General features: G+C 37.0%; 1 protein-coding gene across 2 annotated transcripts in view; it reads right to left on the minus strand.

Annotated features, from left to right (window-relative positions):
- The window catches only part of SRBD1 (S1 RNA binding domain 1), a 126,635-nt gene that overhangs the window by 55,106 nt on the left and 53,970 nt on the right, over window positions 1-17,559 (minus strand). For both annotated transcript variants that reach the window (XM_039569787.1, XM_039569786.1), the window contains one exon: window positions 7,766-7,857. In XM_039569787.1, coding sequence (XP_039425721.1) covers window positions 7,766-7,857 — 92 coding nt within the window. The remainder of the gene's footprint in view (window positions 1-7,765; window positions 7,858-17,559) is intronic.

Raw genomic sequence — 17,559 nt, forward strand, 5'->3', positions numbered from 1 at the left:
AGGTTTCCTGAGTCCTGGAAGCTTTCTATCCTGTTGACCTGAATTTCACCCTCCTTGCAAAGGATACAGTGAAACGTACAGTAGTCTTTTCATTAAGCATTCTTTCTCAGTAGGTCAGGATTTGTGACACAGTTTTGAATCCTCATATATCTTCTTGGTGGGTTTAAAGTATGCAATTTATTTTAAGCAACTGTTCAACAGCTGCATTTCATCCAAAGCTCTTCTGTAGCAAGTGAGCAGGTTTTTGTTTTAAAAAGGTTACATTTTAGTTTACTTTTAACTCCATAAAACTGATAATCTGTTATTTGCCTAAGATTAATGAAATAATGAATGACAATATTCTACTTATTTATTACAAAAAAATAATCTTTAAAAGAGATGGGCTGAATACAACAAGAAAGTTAGATATACATTTAAAGAAAAAACCTCAACAAGTGAATATTACAATTCAGCTTTTTCAAGTCAGTATTTTTTCTTAGAGACATTCTCAAAAACACTTTTCTCAAGCATTAGTAATTTCTGTATCAGAGAATAGTATCCATTTTTATCCAAGATGAGATAGGGGACATATAATCATTTAATGGAAGCCTGATGTGATTTTTCTGTCACACGAATGAGTTACTCTCACAATATTGGTATAAACTCAGAAAAAAACTTTCCCTATCTGTTCAGCATAAAAGGTAGATATCATCAATATCCTTTTCCCATTCACACTGCTGATCCTAAACGCATCACTATGCCATTGATTACTGTTACTACTTAAAGTAAAAAATTAGTCGAAGTTCTAATCTTACAAGAGCTAGTCAACTGTATCTTAGAAGAATTAGTCATTTGTGTCAACAACAAATATTAACCTTTTGTAAGTGACCAGAATGTTCTTTCCTATGCCTGTAATAAGAAAATCAGCTCTGGCAAGTAACACATCAAACCCCAGTATTAAGAGGAAACTAAAACTCCTTGAATTGAAGAGCATCCTGGTACTGGTCATGCCTCTAGCTCCACGCTTCAAGGAAGTAACACAGCCTTCAAAAGGAAACACACAGACACAGCACGTGCACAGAATTACACCTGAAGGGGGGGAAGTGAATGCTTCTCATAGCTCTTTTATGCAAGGGGAAGCAGCTTGACCAGAGCATGTAAAGCTTGCAGGTAGCAGATGATCAAATTCCTCTACTCCCATCCACTCTTGAGCTCTACAGCTTCAGAGGAAATACAGTGCCAGTAGGCAGGATGTTAATGATTATACAGATTAGAAAACATTAGATTCTTGTCTAGAACAACAAGAAAACTACAAGAAGACTACAAACATCTCTAACATCTGTTATATCAGGATTGTGCTAGCAGTTTGGGGCAATTCAAGCCCATTTTTCTATTTCTCAATATCCTGGTGCAGGCACATGTTCATGCCCAACTGGGAGAGGCTCAGTCATTTCCAAACTATCTGCAGTTAGGTTTTTGGTTTCCTACAGAACCCACAGATTCCCTATAATTTCTGTTTAAACTGTAGAGCCTAGCACACACCTTGAGATAAGCTTCTGCTCATAAGTAGGAACTGGGTCCTATGGGGAGACAAGTAACAAGATTCTCTTGCTCCTATTACTAATTATTATTATTATTAATTAATAATTAAATATTGCTATTATTATTGTTTTAGTTTATTAATATTACTATCATTAACATTTTCTATCTTTAACATCTTACTGCTGTTCACCACCTTTTCACTTCTAACCACTGAATGTTCGTCATCACAGTGCAGTTCTCTGTTCTCCATCCTTCCAAAATTAAACTCATTTTTAAATGCTACAGAATACAACAGATGGAAGATGAAATATGATTGATAAGATGAAATACGATGCTCTAATTGCACACAACCCAACTAAACATTACGCTGACAAAACGTTTTAATGCATAAGAATTCAGTGCTTACTTTCTCTTCTGAAAGGTTGTGGAACTTTCACCAATTCTCTCCAACTAGCTGTAGAAGAAAGCTTCCACTTCGACAGCAGTGTGAATGGTTTAACCGTAGGACTAAATAAAACAATAAAGTTTTTGAAAAATGACCTTCTCTCCTGAGTAGCCAAAGGGGAGCAGTGCTCTTTCAAGATGATGAAGAAATTAGCTCAAGTAGACATCCAGGCACTATGTCCCACACATCTAATCATCAAATTGTTTTACTTTCCTTAAGATAAAGTCAAAAGAAATTACATTTTTTCCAATCTCTACCTTCTACTTGCTGGCCAGTATGACAGCTCTGAACTCTATGTCTCTAACAGGACCTCAGGGAATGAAACCCTGTAGCATAACAGTCTGAAAGTCCTAACAAGCCCTCAAAGCCTACAAGGCTTTCTTTTGCAAGGAAAAGTGCAAGTGGTGTGCTGAACTTTGAGCATACAATAATGCAACGTGTTCTGCCCTGTGGAGAGGAGACAAGCAGATGGGATTTGACAATGCTAAGGCAAGCTGTGCTGTGTGACCTTTGGCTCTCTCAGATTCTTCTTTATCCTCAGAAAACATCCCTTAGAAACAACACAGTTTCCTTACTGGATCATACCTGTGCATGCAGCACCACACATGCTCGCCCTGTTAGTTTTCCAAATCTTAAAACAGAGTCACTCTAGGGAATATTTTATCTACCTTTGTTGCTTTCCTAGCTGGGTGACACAACTATGTAGCCTTGACAGAGCCCTAGTTATTCACATCCAAGAGGAAAATGTGCATTCTTGAGCTCCTTTCTTGGAGCTGTTGCATTGGACAAGCCCAGGTATGTTGCTCTTATTTCAGCATCTGAACACAGAATTGCAAACTAAAAACCAAGTGTGTATGATTGCATAAGGTATGAAAATAAAACAGAGAGGCTTAGCATGAGATCTCTTCTAACAAGTGGTTACACAAACATGGTGTCTGTAAAACAGCCCCTTTCTTCCCCCTTTTATTTTGTTTACATAGTGAAAGAAAGAAAAAATTGCTTATTTGTTGGAGCAGTCATCTCAAAAGGAAAGGTAATTCATCAATTTAATGAAATGAAGACATTTGTCATTTATATAACTGAGTGTACATTGAAACCAGAGTAAAATCCTGGCATGACTACTTCCTCATCTCAATTCCCTTCCATCAGGCCACTGTTTCACTAGAATGCATCAGTTTCCTCTGATTCTTAGTTATTAAGCAACATTCATTTCATTATGGTATCGAAGAGGTAGAGAGGCAGCAGAAGAAAAAAATTCTACTGTGACCACAAGTCAAACAATTGGTACTTATTCTAAGGACATGTAAAGCTTGCAGGTAGTATATGATCAAACTTCTAAGGACAACAAAACCTCCACTAGCTGACCATATCTTAAGAACTTTCCAGGCATCCAGAAAGTACATAAATTCCACTTTTCTGTGTGACAATCCTTCAACATGAGCTATATGTGCTTACACTTCCTATATACTTCACCTGTTCCTCACAGTCTTCCCACTTTGTCTAGCCAAACTTGCTCAAGCCAACAAGCATTTGCAACAAGGAAGTGGAGAAGTGGAGAAGCACTGAGAGAAAAAACTAGAAAGCCTGGAAGTGTGTATGGGTTGACACCTATGCTGACATCCTGCATTTCTTATCCCATAAAACTTATTTTTATTAGGAATAAAGGCTCTGCACAACAAAACAAAACCTCAGGCAAAACTATACAGGAAAGGATGGAAGTAAAGCAAAGAAGATATCAACCTTTGGAAAATCACTGAATTCCAGGGTTCACAGGGCCCAGTGACAGCAACCAAACCCAGGCTGGCACTGATTGTCACAAAGCTCATCTGTCTGAGGGAGGAATGCCTGTCACCACTGAGTTTAAGGTTTTTTCTTCTACAAAGAATACCACACCAAGACAGTCATCTCATGTGCTCTGGCAATGAAAGGTAACTAACGGCAAGTGAATTACTGTTAAACTTGCAAGGCAAAGTACCATGCGCAGTAAACTGTTACTTACAACTGCTTCTAAGGGAAAATCGCATCCAAGCTTTGCATTGAAAAAAGGCAAAGGTAAATCTCAATCACAGAGAGCCAGAGCAATCCAGGAGATTTTACAGGCAAGTTCAAGTGCAGAACTCTTACTGGAAGCTGTCATGAATAAAAACTAACCAAAGGTTAAACATGAAGTGGTGTAGTGATGCTAGGTCAGAAAATAAATAAAATAAAATTTAAAAAAAAAAAAAAAAAAAAAAAAAAAAAAAAAAAAAAAAGGAAAACCCCCAACAAATGAACGGAACAACCAAAAAAAAAAAAAGAATTGGACAGCTCTTTTTTTTTTTTTAAAAAGTAGTTAAATGTTTCAAGAGGGTGGCCAGAGGACACATGCCAGGACAGAAATAGAACTGCAGTCATCCACCCAGACTCACAGCTCCCTCATTACCAATACCTCATTACAACCTCAGAGCTGGCAGTCACAGAGCCTTGGTAGAGCACATATTAATAAACTTCACAAAGGTGATCAACATTTCCAGCTTGCAAAGGACTCTTTTCATGGTGTCCATTCGTCCCTACAAAACTTCCCACCCCAAATCTTAAGTGTGTCCTTAGGCACAGCTTTTGAGGAGAATTCATGGAAGCCTTGCACTCCATTCTCTGTCAGACTGCAATCCTATCACAGGTTCATCCAAAACCCCCCATTACTGAACTCCAGTGGCTTGCTCTCTAGGCAGAACTCTCCTAATCTGCTGCAGCTGAACTTCCTCAGCCTATCAAGTAGGAAATCCTTTTATTGCTCTGGCCTATAAGCTTCTTATCTCCTAATTCTGTGAGGCTGAGAAATAGCTGTTCTGCTCATTAATCCTACAATGACTGTCAGAAGGGGATATATACCTTCTCACTCTACTCAAACACAAGTAACTAGGTTTCATCAAGTTCTTTACTATGTACTTAGCTGAGCCCCAGACCACAAGATTTTCTAGGAACTGGAGTAGCAGAACAGCAGCTCCTGCACTTTCATAAAATATTCAGGACAATTCTAAAGTTGGAGCGACCCTATTTCCTTCTCTGTACTGTAGACAACAGCAAACTCTTTAAGAAAAGGTTTTTTTGGTTTTTTTTTTCTTCCAAGCAAGTGCAATTTTGGCTCAAAGTGCTGTATGGATGACTATAAAGACTTTCCTCTATAGTTTGTATATACACCATTGGTTTAAAAAGAGATCTTTCTCAATCATTTATTACAAACTCATGTCATCCATGACCTTCAAAGACAGCTCAAAGGGAAAAAAAAAAAATCCAGCTGAGTCCTTGGATTAACTAATACCTTTAATTAGCACCCCCAAGAAATGCTGAAGGTTGCTGGTCTTCCCCCTACACAGAACACTCAGCCAAGGAGAAATTAAGCTAATTTTTCTATCAGGATTGATATCTTCTATTTCGCTGTATAAAGCAAAAACTGACTACAAACAGTTGCTAAACACCGCTGAAAATATTACAGAGATCATATCACAAGATGAGAAAGTATTCTCACATGTATTATTTAATATTTTATATTTAGGTACCCAGTGCACAAACATAGGCCTATCTGTGTAATTCAAAAAGCCTTCTATAAAGTTTTGTTGAGAAAAATGTTAAAGTGGCAAACAGCATTAAGATCACAGATATCTTACATCAGTTGTACCTTTTATTTTAACTATAAATGTCACACTTCATCATGCAGCTGTCAGCTTCCTTTAATGTACTAAATGCTATCATGTAAGCACAGAATCTGACATGATGTAACACAACAATTAAAATACAAAGCAAGTCAGTTTTGACACAATGTCACTTTTCTGTTTGCTGCAAATTAAAGGAAAATTGAAACTACACAAGTAAGCTAGTCAAGAAAGAAGTCTGCAAAAACCTCAAACATCAGTTAATGTTTCCCTCTAATGTTATGTCCCATTTTTACATTCAACTTTACGAAGACATCCACAGCTTTAGCACAGCTAATTACAAATTGACACCAGAAGATGTAATGAAGAAAGCCTAAGACTTCTAGAATACCCTGATTGTAACATAGTTCTAGCTGTCAGTTTCGTAATAGCCAACATGCATGAAACTAGGCAATTATTTTTCAATTTCTATCCTACTCTTTTTCAATTTCTATCCACTCTGTGGTACTGCTGTGGCATGTTAAAATTGCTGATGCTTTTAAAACCAGATGCAACAGCACTTAAATTAAGCCCGAAGAAAATCCTAGTAATAATGGAGCAATTATGAACTCTAGGTAATTAATACTGCAATTGATTGTCTACTAAAAATTGGATTTTAATTTACTGTATTTGATGCACAACACTAAATAAAAGTGTCTGAAATGTTGAAAAATTAGTTTTGGAGAAAATGAAAAACCTGGACATCTGGAAAGGCATAATGTTAATAATTAGATTTCCTCCTTTTCAGTGTTTTTTGTTCATTTACAACAACTTTAAACCTACATTTAATACATCTGCACCATAAAAAACTTTGGCCCAAGGGAAAGCTAGTGCTATCTGTCACACATACAGAAATGTCACATGCCTAATATTTGCTGTGGCCATACCATGACACATTTAAAACCTTTGTGGCCCAGGGAAGAAATAATCACCACGGAGTCTGTTCATGGGCAGGGAAAAGAGTTTCAAGCAAAAAGAAGCTGGAAACCTCTCCTGCAAATGGAGGGGCTGATATAGACATTCCAAGAATATTCCTATAAAAACATTCACTTGAAACATCGAATTAACACTTTCCCCTTTGTGGAAATAAGAGGAAAGGGAAACATGGGGAATTCTATAAAGTTTTACCCCTGAATACCACGTCAGAATTCTTTTCTGCTGATCTATACCCTCCAAAGGATTTCCAGGCCAGTAACCTGCTAGAAAAACATTAAATTTAAGAACATTATAATTTTGACTGGAAAAGTGTTATATATGAGTGCTGCTGCATCTTCCAATATGCTGTATTTGATTGAGTATGACAGCAAACTGCAGAAAAACTAAGAACAAAAAAACCCCTGAGGCAGATAAAAAAAAAATACAGTAAGATACACAATTAAAAATACATAAGTGAAGTAATACAAAAATAACCTCAAAGCTCCCTTACAGTTGTCTCCGAATAAAACAAATCCACGAGTAGAACTTGGACATGGACAGAGCTGGTAGGAATTTGATCTTTAAAGACTACTCTGAAAATTATCAAACCCAAACACTGAAAATTATAATAGTGGCAACACTTGCACATTTCTAATTGCTGTGTTATACCTCAGTGACATTTATGCTGAAGTAGATAACTTTTTAAAAACAAAACCTAAATGGTATTTCTTGAAAACTCTATTCAGCTACATGAAGACCCCAGTGAACACAACAAATACACACCTTTAAATGATCTGTTCTAGTTTTACATTGTTTTTCTAGCCCTTGAATGGTTTATTACTAGAGATATTTATGCACACAGAGGAGAAGAGGGAAGGTCAAGCCCCTGTGGGCATGGACATGGTACAACTGTGGAAGTTTATGCAATTCATTGGTTATATTTATCGCCATAAATTCTCCTGTACCAGCCTGTTGAAGGGCTACATCCACAAGGATCTTTACATTACAGGAGTTAGTAGAAGATGATCTCACTCATTTGCATGCCTAGGACTTCAAAGGTGAAATGACAAAAGAATTAAAGTTTAGAAACAAAATATCCAAACCTTTTGTCTACTTTTGACTATTATTTTATTTAATAATACAAACAAAACAGTCTGAGAACTGAGACTTGAGTTCCATGTTGAAATGTGATAAAATTAAATATTCTTCATACCTGCACTTCTTAGGTTAGGGTCTAGGTCTGGCATTTCCTTGCATGCTTCTGGACTGACACTGTAGATTGATGCTCCTGCTTCACTGACAATGCTGAAAAATAAAATGGCAAATTGTAAAACAGCACACAACTGAACAACACAAGTGAAAGACTTTGGAAGTGACTTAAGTGAATATTCAGATTTTATTTAAAGCCTCATGTTTTGAATAAACCAAATACTTACAAAAGTAAGACAGTACAAAGAAAAATATCTCCATTTAAGCCAAAACACCCCTCCCTGACCTGCAACATTCATTCTTTATCAATTCTGGCCTTATTATAAATACACACTGCACATGATATCAGTCCCTGTCTCAATGCTTACAAGAGGAGAGAAAATGAATACAAGAAACAAGTGTTACCAGAAGTAAATAGGCAAACCAGCTTCCATAAACAAAACAAAACGTACCAGACGATTTCATTAAAAACACCTACGTTCTAAAGTGTAACATTCAACTATTACATGAATCCAAGCCATGAGCGTGCACACACATTGTGAAAAGCCAGCTGCCCTAAAACACTCAAAAAGCCCCAACTTGACACATACTGAGCCACAGAGCTGCAGCTCCCTTCTCAGCAGCATTCAATACCGTCTTCTCCCAGCTCTCACTGCCATCCTCAAAGAAAAACAGACTGCCTGTCTTCAGGAACTTAAACTACAGTTCATGTATCTACCATACACCTCAAACTCATTCAGTAATGATGATAAACTCAGCAATTCAAATCAAACACATAATTAAAAACCCCTCAAGTGCTCTAGCTCCACTCAAGAGAAAACTGCAATCAAGTATTCACAGCGTAAGTTTATTTTCAGCTGTGAAATTCTGACACCACTGAATCAACAGTATATTTCTTCAAATAACTTCAACAGAACTGGAATTTCAGGTTGATAATTATGGCATCATACAGCTACTGCACTGGAGGTTAATACTATCAGTTTCAGAACTATTTTTACTTTAACTATTCCACTTTCAGAATAACCTAATCTTTGCCATAAGGAGAGAAACCACAGTCCTTAAGAAACAGACCTTTCAGCAAAAAACCATAACTTTGCTTTATACTGTTTTAAAATTGGACTATAAATTTTCCTTTTAAGAACATTTACTAGGTCAAACTTTTAAATAAAGAAACTGATACTTAGAAACTCCTCCCTTTAGAAAAAGCTGGAGAACAGCTCAGAGGTAAAATATATTCCCATTCAGTGGTCCAGTAAACAGTGTAAAATGCAAATACATAAGGTAAAGAATTTCTTTACAGATTCCCCTCTTCCCCAATTAAAACTGGAATTTGGTGGAGTGCTCTACACACAAGTCCAATTTTATAGTTACGCAAAACTCTAAAGAACATTTCAATAGTACAGACAGACTGAATCTTTCAATAAATACAGAGAATAAAATCCTGCTCTCTTCAGAATTAGTGTAACTCCAGACACGTTCAAACAACCAATTTAACAGAGTAAAAAAATCCTTGACCAGGTGAACTGGGCAAGTGAAAATGAAACTATTTACATGGTCTTTTAAAAAGATTCAGTATTATGAGCACTCCTTCACGATAAATGACATTCATAAAACATTCCCATCACAGCGCTCAGAAATAAGATCGTATCACAAAAACCTAACTGCTGAACATAAAGATGTTGACAGAAGACTCATAAAACTGATTTCTCTGAGTAATTTAAAGAACAATGCAGCAGAATGTATTTCTTAACCAGTTCACACTTTATAAAGGGAGCATCTAGCAAGTGCTCCCTTTCTGGATACCGCTTCCAAAAAACCACACACGAGCACACACTTCTAACAGCCTTTCACTAATCACACTTCAGTCTTCGTATTGTAACAGATCCCAGAAGTTAGCCCTCATGCAATTTTTAAACGTAATACACTGATAATACAGTGTAATATAACTTCAGATTAAGAAAAAAAAAAAAAAATCAGTGTTTTGAACACATTTTTACAGTGCTGTACTATAAACAGTACTACTGCACACAGCTTATTGCTTGATCCTCTCCCAGTATTTTCTGCAGTGAAAAAACTGATGTGACCTTGATAGGAAATTTAACACAACATTTTAATGTTTCTCATTAATACTACACTGATAATTTGCAGAAGCGTACGGATCACACTAACACTGTCATTCTATGGTAATATGTGACTTGGGCCAAATTTTAAGGTAGGCACAAGAAATCCTTGCTAAAATGAGTAGATAAAATTAAAACTCAGGATAGGAGACAAAGGTTTGAAAAAAGCATATTTCCTTTCCTCAAGAGCAAAAGCATTTATACACTAGGGTGAGGAGAAGGGGGGAAGCCAAGTGAAAAATTATCTCAAGAAGGAGAACAAGATATAAAAAGCACTTTCAGAAGCAGCATACGCTGGATGCTTGAGATCCACTCTGAGATGGTTTAGTACATGCATGCAGTTTTCTATGAAGTATTTGGTATAGCAGACGTGTAAAAGGGGAGGAAGAATTTCCACTCACGTAGAACCCCACACTGCTCTGCCCAAGACAGCAAAACCCATACGTTAAATAAACCTTTTACCCAGATTAAACGCGTAAGGCCACACGCTCCAAAGCCACCATCCTCTGGTTCATTCAACCAAACTTTTAGAGAACTATTAGTGGCTATCACATGGTTTGATACTGCTACAGTGAGTGGTTACTGATGTGACAATGGCACACAGAATGCTAAAACATTTAGCTTGGTCAAAATACTAAGATTACAAGCAAAATAGCTTTAGGGATTGTCTGTAGTTGTTCTGGATTTTACTTTTTGACTAGACAGGAGACAATCACTTTGGTTCACTGACATTCTGTATGTTTTCCAAATTCTCATAATTCTCTTGAAAAGGAGAATGGCTTTATAGACAATTTAAGCTAATTTAATGTTGCTAAATGGTCTACATCATGCCTTTTAAATAATGTATATATATTTTATGTCAGGGCATGGTAAGACAAAACCAAACATGGTCAAATGAGTAGGCAATAGAAATTTACTCCAAACTATTGGCAGTCCACACTGTTCTTCATCTCCCCTTCCCATTTTCTATAATGGATACTGTTCTTCATCTCCCCTTCCCATTTCTATAATGGATACAGTTCTCAAGAAAGCCAAAAGGAAAGCTTCATCAGAGTTACCGAAATTGTATTAAAATCTTGTGTATCTTCAGAATTTGTTTCTATTTTGCCTTCTTAAGTCACATAATAGATGAAACCAAAAGAACTGGTTCCCCCTGTCCCTAACGAGACCCTTATTACTGAGCATTCCTTAGGAGGGAAGACTCTGACCAAATCTAAACAGCTAAAACAGCTTTATTGAAAAATTATTTTGCTTTTTTAAGTCAATGCGTAATAGGTAAATAAGCACGTGGTTATGATATGATATGCTTCTAGTACATGAATAAACAAGTGTCATAAACTTCTCTTCGGATTAACAAAAAGGCAGGTAAAGGATCTGGGACTACACCTCCATACTGTGCTTCCCATATCAGCTATCCTACAGATAAGGGCTTCTTCCTCAGCATCTGTATCTAACTTTTAAAAATTAAAGTGTCCAAATCACAAAGCCACTACACAATATTACAAGTGTATTCTTTTTAATTGTACAAACTGGCTTGCTGCATATGAACTAAGTTTTCCTACACTGCACCCATCTCATTCACAGTTGTTAAGACACATTTTAAGCAGCTAAAGCAACATTAAATATATTCCACCAGCACCACCTGGTGGGCCCTCAGCTTTATGCTAGAGACCATGGCAGCTATACTCTAAATACTTTAAGGAGCCTTTTAACATTTACTAAAGCAAGTTTTCTTACTCAGCTTAAATAAGCATTACCTACTTGGTCTGAAAAGATGATTTCTTTTGAAAACATTCAGATTTTCAATCTCCTAATTTTTACAGGAAAAAAGAGCCTTTCTTGTAAAAGGTAAAAAAAATAAAATCTAAGATAACTTAAAATTTCCTCTTTTTAAAATTCAAACCTATTACATACCTACAAAAATGTACAAAGATGACATGTGACCAGCTAGTTAACAACAGTGGTTTAACTAAAATACAATTTTTAAAGCTTCCAAGTTTCTCAGGTAGTAAGTTTTCACTGTAAACCTTTTCAAAGCTATGTGAAAAAAAATCTTATCAGGCTAGACCTTTGTGGGTTTGAAGATGAATGCACCTTCCTGACATTTTCACGAACTTTTACCAACATTTCAGACTCCTACATTACACTGAGGTAATTTTGCCACAATCAAATGCAACACTGGATTAATAACATTACAAAGAAACAAAAAGCAACTTTATCCAACTTCACATAACTTGCGTTTCCTACAGCCTCCAAATCCCTGATTTACAACTTCAATCCTTTAAAATGACGTTTTTAACAATACCAGTACAAAGAAGAGTCTGGTGTTTATTACTTGGAAGAAAATCATGGTCACTCTAAAAGCAAAGGGTATGTCAACCTCAAAATGGGCCAAGACTCTCATATTTGGCCATAAAATGATGGTCTGCCAGAAGAACTCCCTTCACAATCATAATTTAATAATTGTGGCTAATTCCCCATACCTAACTTTTTACATATTAATTGATAAATATATTGTTCATAAACTTGTGGCTACAAAAGCTAGAGGCTCCCACAAAGTACGAGAGTAAAAAAAGAGTCAAATGTTTATTCAGTGTTATTTACTAAAATAATGTGCTTATGAATCACCCAGGACAGAAAAACAAAACAAAATAAAATGACAAAATATTCTCTAGAAAAGAACGCTGTGTTTACACACTCAATTGGAATGTATCAAGCTTTAATTATGTTGACAGATGTTATGATTAAAAACAAACTACGAAGGGGCAGGGAAGACTTAATTAAGCACATGCTCAAAAGAAGATTGGGCTACTTCATGAATGAGAAATCCATCGGGCCTTACTGAAAACACAGAAGTCACAACTAGATCCAGAAGAGCCTAACACCCAAAAGGGTTGAGAGTCACACTGTAGAAACAGGATGCCTGCATCTGTTGTTATATGCCTCCCTACACGCCCATTTTTGATGACTAATGAAAATCACCGAGGAGAGGTTGAAAAAGCTCTTCACAGGAAACAGCAATAAGCTGCTCTTTTGCATTGTGACTTGTGTTGCTCTCTCTTCTCATGTCAAGCAGGACATTGCCCACGGCAGAAGGAACTTGCACGACGGCCCCTTCAACTCCTCACCCTTAGCAAAGGCAGAGTTACCTGCCCCTCGTAGCAACTCATGTTTGGGCACATGAATACTCCAGCACCTCTGTGCTGTGCACAGCTCCTTCTGCTGTGGTGGGGACTGTGGCCAGCTGGAGCCTGCAGCACAGCATGGCTGTGATTTGTGCAGCCACACGTGCTTCACCACAGGAACAACAGGACACCAGCACTGACAGAGCCTGGCTCTGACACTGCTATGCCATTGCTTTTTTTCATATGAGGAACATAAGTCATGGAAGTGTAAGATTAAAAGGTTCTGGTATATACTGAATAACTTATTCAAAGAATAAAAAGACCAAAGAGATTTTCAAAAGCCTGCTCATTCTGATAGATAAGACTCAATCTGGTGTTTCCCCACCGCCAATAAAGTAGTGGCATAGCAAAGGAAGATGTTAGGATCATGAAAAAGGATCATGCTAGAAAGCAATCACTATTCAACAGAATCAAGGCAAAAAAGCATACAATTCATCTGTGATTTTTAATCAATATAAAGAATTAGCTTTAAATGTGTTAACAATATGTAGAACCTGGGAGATATTTTCATTGTAAAATATATTTAATACCGAAATACATCGTTAGACAGGAATTTTCATCAAATTTCCACTGCTTCACTCAAAACTTTTAGTCACTACACACCATAAAAGTTTTGCTTGTATGACAGTCCATCTTTCAAAATCAGTCAAATTAGACAAAAGCTGTTATAGTCATCTTTAGCAAAAGTATTACAAAAAAGCTCATAGTGACTCACAGTTGCAGCTATTCAGTTAGATGCAGGAGGGACACCATAAGCCTTAAAGTAGCTCCTGCTTCAGACCTCCCATGCACACAAGAAGTTAACCCCACAAAGAGTCTTCAGAGAGCACACCAAATGAAGAGGAGTGATACCGACCCCACATGGTTGCTCAGCTGCATTCTGTAAGTTTCCATAGAAAATATTGGTGAAATTCTGCTTACAACTAGCATTTTGAAGTCAGAACAAAAAAGTCAGTGTTTCTAGCCATGTGTGAATGGGTTTGTTTTGTATTTTACGAAGTTTACTAGAAATTATGCCATGCAAAGAAAGGAATTTGCTCTTGACCAACCCAATCTACTTTGTAAAGTAAAAATTACTACATTATTTCATACCAGGGACTCTGTTTTGTAGCAGATTATAACACAGAATATCATCATTTCTTTCAGTTACAAACCCTACTTTTGAAACAGCTTGCTGACCCCACAGCAGGGACAATAAATAAGCACCTTATTAAGCAACTGCTGAAATGACAGAAGTTCAAGGTAATCATCCTTTCATTAGGGATTATTTCTCCCCTGTTCAGCTTCAAATGATATTTAGCACCAGTTAAGCTGATGGCTTTCCTGGTAGACAGTATAGATCTTTAGAATTCTTCTCAAGAGAGAAGAATTAGTCCTGTTTCAATACATCTTTAGCAAGATGCTCTAACAAGTGTTGGTCTTGTTGCTTCAGATCATTAAAAATGACTTATCTTAAAATAACACTTAGTCTTACAATGACACTCTGTTTTCCACTTTTTCCAGTATGCTTATGCAAAACTAAACTTCCCTACAGAATCAAAGTACACTCTTTCAGATTATGAACAACCTGCAAAATTTAACGGTTTGAAATACTAAATTATAATTTTTCAAGAGCAGATAAAATGCAAGAATGTCTGTTTACAAGAAATTTAAAGGAATGTAAGAAATGAAAGACAGTTCAATTAAAAAGACCAGCATCCAAATCTCAAAAGAAATGTATGAGAAAGACTAAAAGATTAGTATGTTAAAAAAATTAGTTATTGAAGTAGCTGTCTTCAAGTATTACCCACTCCTCTGAAGATTGGAAATATTGGGGCTAAAAAGCCCAGCCTTTTTGTCTTTTACTGCTTTGAAGCCTATAAGAAGTTTGTGTGTTGATTTTTCATTCTAAGACCTCGTTGCTCGTAATCAAACATAATACAAGGATATTTCAAACTTAAGGACAAGTATACTCTGAGTCGGGCAACCTGATTGCCTATCTGCTAGCGTAAAACAGCTTTCAGGAACACAGGGGAAGCACTTGGGGCAGTGTACTTAAAAGCTTCTCCTTTTAGAAATGTTATTACTTTGGAAAATGCAGCCCAGTTCTGCTTTCAGGTTTGGATCAATGCAGAGAACATATCCCTCAAAAAATGTCCCTGATTACAGAATTAAAAGAGCTCAAAATTCTCTGATTTCAATTCTTCAGCTACCATCATTCCTCCGCAAACTGATGTGGCATTTCCTGCCAATAAAACAGCAAGACAATTGCTACTTGCAACAGAATGAAAGAGGTTTGAGAATCATTGCAAACATAACAATAAGTTACCATGCTTTAATTTCTTTTGTATTAGATAAAACTCTCTATGAACTCCCAAAGCAAGAGCTAGTTACCATACTAAACTAAAAAACTAACTGTATAGCTCCAGTCCGGAAGCCTTTATTCAGCTGTGTATGAACCATGCCCTCAGCACATCCCTGTAAAGAGGAGAATGATCAGATATCTGTCTTCATCTTGTCTGAAAACGATGACATTTTTCAGTAAGAAAAGGGTCCAAATGGCAGGTGTCAAAGAGCTTTAGCTTCACACGTGGTGCTAGGAGGCAGAAAAAACAACAGTAGCGTGTGGCCATGTCAGGGCTGCACAGAAGCTGCCGTACAAGCGTATATCTGAAAAGAGCAAACCTCAGAGCCTGTTAAATCAATCTAGTGCCAGATGCTGTTATCAGAACAAAACTGGTGCTGTGGATTCATCCCCAGAAGAAATACACGTCCCATGTCTGCAGTGAAAAATAAAGACCTAGGGTGGCATGTCTCAAGACTGAAGGTGACAGTCACCTGTGACTGCCCCCACCACTTTCATTGACAGTTTCAGAAAGCAAGTGCTGTCATTGCTCATAAAGCAGCTGGAGTTGAAGCTCCTTTCTGTTCTTGCACAGAGCTTTAAAATCTGAGCTTCAGGTCCAAAATCTACTCCCAAGTTAACCATCCAACTAAAAAGCAGTCAAGTAATTTATTATTACTTTAAACACTGTAGTACAATAGGAACTTCAGAGAAAATTTAGCTACTGCTCATCTCCTTGCTGCAGCAATGCCAAGGAGAGAAATTGTGACAATATGAATAATGTTACAGAATCAACATAACCTTAATGCAAGAGGACAACTTTAGCTCGAAAGAAGCACATTTTATGTGATTACCATGCAACAACATTAAAGTAATTCTAAGCCGTATAAATGAAAAATGGTTGTATTCAAATATGTTCAAAAGTTACCTATCTATAATCAATTACCATTAGAAGAAAGGAAAGAGTCAAAAAGGCTTTAAGACTGACATAGGAAATGAAAGCCCTGGAGTCCACTTCTAAAATATAATAGCCATGGAAATGGGTATGCTTTTTATGAATACACTTTATTTCCAGACCAATCATGCCACTGCTCATGCAGTTTTACGCAATTAAATTATCTCAGTGAACTCAGGGGAGCAAACTGTACACACAGCACTGAAAAAATATAGCCAAACACTGACAGGATTTTACCTAACTTGTTTTTATCCAGGAGGGAAGCATAGGGAGACAAAGAAACACAACCAATTTGGCAGTCAGGCTTCAGAAAGAAGAGAAACACTAGGTGATGTTAAACACTCACAATTCATACCTTTATAGACAATCCTGAAATTAAATCACCTAGACGTACATTAAAAACATGGCACAGTCCAAAAAGATTATGATGCTCCCCAAAAAGCCTTTAAAAACTGTTCCCCACTGAAGGGCTCAATAAGCAGCCTTTTTTAGACCCTGTCCTTCACAGTTCTCAAGTGCTTGGTGAAGATGACAAGCTTGACTCAACACCATGAAATGCAGCAGACCAAAGGAATCTGCAAGTTCCAGAGCAGAAGGCTGTCTCCAACACTGTCCTTCCAGCAGCTTCTCCTCAGCTCAGCCAAGCAGAAACCCCTGCAGTGACAGCACATGGCGAAAGGTGGTGTTTCAACCAGTCCATTTTCAGCCATGCAGGATCTTACAAGAAGTAAGATCTATCCTGGCTGTTTTTAGAAACAGCAGAGGCAAAGGCATGAACTACCCTGAAACCTGGTAGTTCATGTTCATGCATAGTAACTCAAGTTGAAGCATTATCCAATACCAAGGTTGTGGAAACAAACAAGACTTTTTAAAAAAAAAAGATTCCTGCATATAAAGAAATACCTAGACCTTTGCTAGTATCACCTGTATTTGGCATTGTCATTGACAATTTAAAAAATAGGGGGATAATTCATGTCTGACTAAAGCCAATTTAATTTTTAAACCAAAACATTTCCCTATTGCATGCACTGTCATACCCACACCACCCTTCACACAGGACATTCAAGAAAACAAATGATCCATTAAGGAGAGTCCATCAGGTTCTTGAGTGAATACAGATCTCTCAACCAATTTATTTGTCAGTTAACTTTACAGAGCATTCAGAGTTAATCAAATAACATTGCATTAAGAAGCATCACATGTGACCAGTCAGTT

Source organism: Corvus cornix, chromosome 3, assembly GCF_000738735.6.
Source record: "Corvus cornix cornix isolate S_Up_H32 chromosome 3, ASM73873v5, whole genome shotgun sequence".
In the NCBI taxonomy this organism is placed as follows: Eukaryota; Metazoa; Chordata; class Aves; order Passeriformes; family Corvidae; genus Corvus; species Corvus cornix.